Source organism: Nelumbo lutea, chromosome 2 (assembly GCF_056320005.1).
Source record: "Nelumbo lutea isolate HS-2025 chromosome 2, American lotus-T2T, whole genome shotgun sequence".
Taxonomy (NCBI): Eukaryota; Viridiplantae; Streptophyta; class Magnoliopsida; order Proteales; family Nelumbonaceae; genus Nelumbo; species Nelumbo lutea.
This window is the reverse complement of record NC_142685.1, coordinates 18,298,644-18,304,674: the sequence shown is the minus strand read 5'-3', so window position 1 is coordinate 18,304,674 and position 6,031 is coordinate 18,298,644. Positions and strand designations below refer to the sequence as shown.

The window sequence follows — 6,031 nt, the reverse complement described above, 5'->3', positions numbered from 1 at the left end:
GGGTTGAATCGGTTTTGGCTCTAAGTTCAATCATGCTTGAGAGTCAAATTATAGAGATTGTGCTTGAGTTGAGGGGCTAGGGGGGCAGACCAAGTTAGAATAGAAGTTATCAAGAAAATAGAAAGTAAGAAAAGATACCTAATTATAATTGTAATTGGTTGCCTATTTGGTGTAAAAGACCATAGAAACTAGGATCCTTTGATTCTTTTCTTTAAACTTTTCCAAAAAAATTCCTTATCTAGTTGTCTTACAATACTTGCCATTAATGTCATTACTAACTAGAAGACTAGAAATTAAGTTAGGTTGTAACTAGGATAGAGACAATTTAGTTAAATAGGAATTAAGTAGGTTGTAACTACTAACTAGGAACTAACTACTAACCACTAAGTTGGTTCGGTTCGGGTTGGTTTCAAATTTTATACATAAAAACCGAAACCGACCCGAACCATCGGTTTATAATTTTTTACAACCCAAAACCGACCAGTATTGAAGAAAACCCGGTCAACTCGGGTTGGGTCGGTCCGGGTTGGTCGGTTTGGTCGGGTTGGGTCTTCTTATGAACAGCCCTACCGATTAATAGTGGGTTGAAAAGAATTTGGATTCAGTCAGTGCAAGGTGGTGCTTATATTGTCGGAACAGTCTTTTGTAATCTTATATTGAGAATATCTTTTCATGAAATAAAGCACACAAGTATAGGAATATAAGGCTGTAAAGACTGTTTTCAACAGAAGTTGCACCGACCGAAGCTGAATTTGGTTGAAAACACTATAACAAGGTTTTTAAAACCAAATTGGACAGGAAACCATTTTGGGGTCCAATTCTCAGATTGAATGATCCAATTGTTCGAACTGAACAGATGGCCCGTTCTGACAAAAAATAAAAAAAAGGCAAAATTCATTATCTGGGTTGATAGGTTGACGGTTCGACCGCTTAGGTCAGGTTCACTGACCAAATGGATGGTTTTTGGCCAAAAAAGCGATTCTAAGGTAAAATAGAACCGATCAGGTGACTTAGTTCCTGGTTTTTCCGGTCCGATTTTGAAAACATTGCACTACAATAATAATAGGGCGTTATGTATACGGATGTAACAGCATATTTCTATACTAGGGTTGTTCTTTTAAACTACTCCATGAAAAGAAAAGTTACAATTGGAAAGTCTTATGTTCTTGAATTTAACTCCACCAAACTCTAAGTTCAGTGGTTCAAACTTCAGACGTAATGAAGATCTGGTGTTCAATTGGAAAGTCTTTTGAGCGTGGCTTCCGTTATAATTTGAATCTGTGAGTTTGTCATCTCTTGTAATATTTAGTAATTTGAATAATTCACCTGCCTAATCCATGGGTACTTATCGTATGATACGCGCGTATGGGTACTTTGAACCTTGATGAGATTGGTATATCGAAGTCAAACTCCAAATGTGCAAGACGTATTCAATAGATAAATTTAAAGGCTTTAAGGCTCCATATCTACCATCAAGAAGTTTGACGTTTTCTTTTCCAATATATATAAGCGTGCACTTGTAGCTCAATTAATCTACTGTCTGTTGCCTTTCTCCTACCTTTGCGAATATCAGTGAATGCCTCCACTCTATCAGCTAATTAATGGAGTTTTCACCTCTGCGTTTAAGTGTAACCTTGTCCCTTACTATGATCACTCATGTTCTCATACTTTTTTCCCTGAACCTATTTGGGTCGGAGTCTGCCACTGCAGCGACGACCTCCGGAAATGACACTGATTGGCTTGCATTGCTCGAGTTCAAAAAACAAATAACTGATGATCCTCTAGGAGTCCTGAGCTCATGGAATGGTTCCGTCCATCTCTGTGACTGGCACGGAGTAACATGTGGTCGAGGACGACGACAAAGGGTCATCGGTTTGAATTTGGAGGGGAAGAAGCTGGTGGGAACCTTGTCACCCCACATAGGCAACCTCTCCTTACTTAGCTTTATCAATCTCCAAAACAACAGCTTCCATGGAAGTATCCCCCAAGAAATTAGCCGGTTGTCTATGTTACGTGATATCCTTCTGAACAACAACTCCTTTGGAGGTGAGATCCCGCACAACCTCTCTCACTGCTCCAATCTCAAGCACCTCACTTTACACTACAATAGATTAGAAGGGAAAATTCCTGTTGAACTCGGCTCTTTAACCCACCTTGTGAACCTATCTCTGGGTAACAACAACTTAACAGGAGGAATACCATATTCCATTGGGAACCTTACATCTCTCGAGCATCTTTCATTTGTAGGAAACAGTTTGGGGGGTAACATTCCAAATATCTTCAACCAAATGAAAAGACTAAAACATTTGGAGCTTGAGCTGAATGATTTTATCGGTACCATACCTCCCTCGGTTTACAATCTTTCATCTCTCACGTTTATAGCTCTGACTGGTAATAAACTAAATGGTAGTCTTAGACCCAACATTGGCCTTGCTTTTCCTAATCTCCAATTCTTATGGGTTGGAAACAACCAATTTAGTGGACCCATTCCATTTTCCTTGTCCAATGCATCAGGGCTCATTGAGATTGACATCCCTGGCAACAACTTTACTGGACCTGTGCCCATGGATTTGGGTAGCATACAGACCTTGCAGTGGCTTAGTCTAGGAGAGAATCCTATCGGAAGAGGAGAAGCTGATGATTTGAATTTTATCACATCCTTGATCAATTGTAGCGATCTATGGACATTGTCTCTTGATGACTGCAATTTTGGAGGTATGTTACCCAGCTCCATAGCCAACCTCTCAACCCAACTCATACATCTATCATTTACAGAAAATCAGATAATTGGTGGCGTCCCTATAGGAATCGAGAACCTTGTCAAATTAATTTCTCTGGGAATGGACAACAACCTCTTGACGGGTAGCATTCCAGATTCCATTGGAAGGCTTTCAAAGTTACAGTTGTTATCATTGGGTGGAAGTAGATTAACAGGACAGATCCCACCCTCCCTGGGCAATATGACTCAATTGGTATATCTTTATTTGTATAATAATAACTTAAGAGGAAGGATACCTCCAAGTCTTGTTAATTGTCAAGGACTACAAGAAGTGTACCTTTCTCATAACAAACTCAATGGCACCATACCCAAAGAAGTAATTGGTCTTTCATCCCTCTCAATTATCCTTGATGTTTCTCATAACTCATTAACTGGTTCTCTGCCACTGGAAGTTGGAAGCTTGAAAAATCTTGGTCATTTGGATGTTTCTTATAACAGGATGACAGATGAAATTCCAAGCACGCTCGGAAACTGCTTAAGCTTGAAACACCTTTATATGCAGGGTAATTTCTTCCAAGGAACCATTCCATCATCTTTGAGCAATTTGAAAGCTATTCAAGATTTAGATCTTTCAAATAACAATTTGTCTGGTTCAATTCCTAAGTCTCTCGGGGAGTTGCCGCTTCTGCAGTACTTAAATTTATCCTTCAACAGCTTTGAAGGGGAGGTACCTGTTGTAGGAGTCTTTCTAAATGTAACAGCTGTTTCAGTTGACGGAAACAGAGGACTTTGTGGGGGTATACCAGAATTGAAGCTGCAACCATGCCCCATGGAGGAGTCCATGAAAAAGGGAAAGTCTCTTACTTTCAAGCTAGTAACAGCAATAGTTAGTGTGATTCTGGGCTTAACCCTGATTCTGGCACTTTTCTTTGTGTGCTGGAGAAGAAAGCCAAAGGGGATATCCTCTTCTCAACCTCTAGTTGAGGAATGTTCCACCCTCCATTTGGGGAATGGTACTTAAAGTTATCTTATAGAGATCTATTTAAAGCAACTGAAGGGTTCTCTTCAGGAAATTTGATTGGTTCAGGAGGTTATGGGACTGTTTACAAAGGAATTCTCCACAATAATACTATTGCAGTGGAGGTACTTAACACTCAACAACGACGAGCTTCCAAAAGCTTCATGGCTGAATGCGAAGCTGTGAGAAACATCCGTCATCGCAATCTCATTAAGATCATAACTGCCTGTTCAAGCATGGATTTGAATGGTAATGATTTCAAAGCTCTAGTATTTGAGTTTATGCCAAATGGGAGTCTGGAGGAGTGGTTGCATCCAGGAGAAGAGAAAAATAGTCAATCTAGAAAATTAAATTTTCTAGTAAGACTAAATATTGCAATTGATGTCGCTTCTGCATTGCATTATCTTCATTACCAGTGTGAAGCACCGATTGTTCATTGTGATTTGAAGTCAAGCAATGTTCTTCTTGACAATGATATGACTGCTTGTGTGAGTGATTTTGGCATGTCAAGGCTTCTTTCAAATTCCACAAAAAAATTAACTCAGAAACAGTTCAGCTCGTTTGCAATAAAGGGAACTATTGGGTATTCTGCACCAGGTAACATAGATGTCCATTGTTTGTATTTATCAATTTTCTTTTCATAACTTCCTAATATGTTTTGATTGCTTATGACCGTAAAACTTGTAATATGCAGAGTATGGCATGGGTGCCGAGGTTTCAACTCATGGGGATGTTTATAGCTATGGTATACTGTTGTTGGAGATGTTCACGGGAAAAAGACCCACTGCTGAAATGTTTAAAGATGGTCTGAACCTTCATAACTACTGTAAAATGGATTTGTCAGAGCGAGTGATGGAGATTGCAGACCCATTACTTCTATTATATGGGGAAGAAATTGAGCAAAATGGGGAAAAAGAGACAGCCACTAACAATGAATATTTGAGCGGCTCGGGACACAAAATGCAGGAATGCTTGATTTCTGTAATTCGAATAGGAGTTGCTTGTTCTGCAGAGTTGCCAAGAGAAAGAATGGACATGAATGAAGTTACAAGGGAAATGAATTCGATTAGAAACACTTTTCTTGGTGCTAGATATTAAAGAGACATGGAAAAAGATGAACTACGCCCCAACTTAGATTTCACTGCTGTTATGGTAAGGTTGTATACCAGTGCAATACTGATAAAATCTGCTCCCTGCTACTGAAAACAATCAATATGGTTTCTGCAGTAATCCTGGATTGAACAAAAAGGGCGTTGTGGATCGCTTTGGATCTCCTACCACAAACTTGTATCACATCCCTACCCACAAGAAACTACCGCTGTGTATTGGGAACATGAAGCAAGCTGAATAGATTGATTAATGAATAGGATGTGAACAGCACTCCGAATCTTCTACCCACATGACACTACCGCTGTGTATTGGAAACATCTCCCCATGAATGACAAGGCAGATATTCCCAACGTGTGCCTGTAGTGTCTTGTGGATAAGGAATGTGGGAAGAGTTTATGCGTAGGAGATCCTAGCTCTGTGAGAAGGGATTAACTTTCACTCAGCTTTCTGTGAAACCAAACATAGCCTAAAACTCTCTCTCAATACAACTAGCATGGTTTTTGGTAATGAAGACATAGCTACTAATGTTAGAAATTATATTTGCTAGTTGCAAGCTCCAACACCTTGAATTTGTGGTCACAAATTGGTTGAGACAAATAGGCTTAGTTGGTTGGTTTCTGACGTGCTAGGACAGGCAATATTTCATGACAGGACCCTGCACAGCTGCGTCATAGAACTTGGAAGCTGCAGGATGAATGTCAAGAATACTTGGCAAACACCAGAACTGTGCCCAATACTTCCCATGTCCTTGACTCTAAAGCTTTGAACATCTAAGAAAAAGATTGGTATTAAGACACTTTGGTCTTTACAATCTAGGACTCGTAGGAGTCCTGAACTTTGTTATACAAACATGAAAGAATTCCGAGAACAATCAGAGGGTGGAAACAGAGCATGCATTTGCTGTTTACATGAATCTTGCTGCTAGACAGGTCTATTAATCAATTTTCCCAGCTACCTTTCTGCTGTGAAAGTTAGTCTTTCTTTTACAATTGTGACCCTAAAATAGCATGCTTCTCGAAATTGAGTGGTTACCTCTCGAACTGCAGAGAAAAGAGTATACCAAAGCAGGGGAACTAGTCCAACTACGCTTTCTTGGGTACCACCAACTTGCATTTGGGAAAAATTAGAATCTAGTCTTAGAAATCTGAATCCAGTAAAACTTATGCAGCTGATTTCTTCTATAG

General features: G+C 39.6%; 1 protein-coding gene across 1 annotated transcript; it reads left to right on the top strand.

Moving 5' to 3' along the window:
• Positions 1-1,601: 1,601 nt before the first annotated feature.
• Positions 1,602-4,842, top strand: LOC148868947 (receptor kinase-like protein Xa21). Its single transcript, XM_088969883.1, has 3 exons — positions 1,602-3,718; positions 3,754-4,334; positions 4,432-4,842. The coding sequence occupies exons 1-3, from the start codon at positions 1,602-1,604 to the stop codon at positions 4,833-4,835; spliced, it is 3,102 nt and encodes a 1,033-aa protein (XP_088826009.1). The 3' UTR covers positions 4,836-4,842.
• Positions 4,843-6,031: the final 1,189 nt, after the last annotated feature.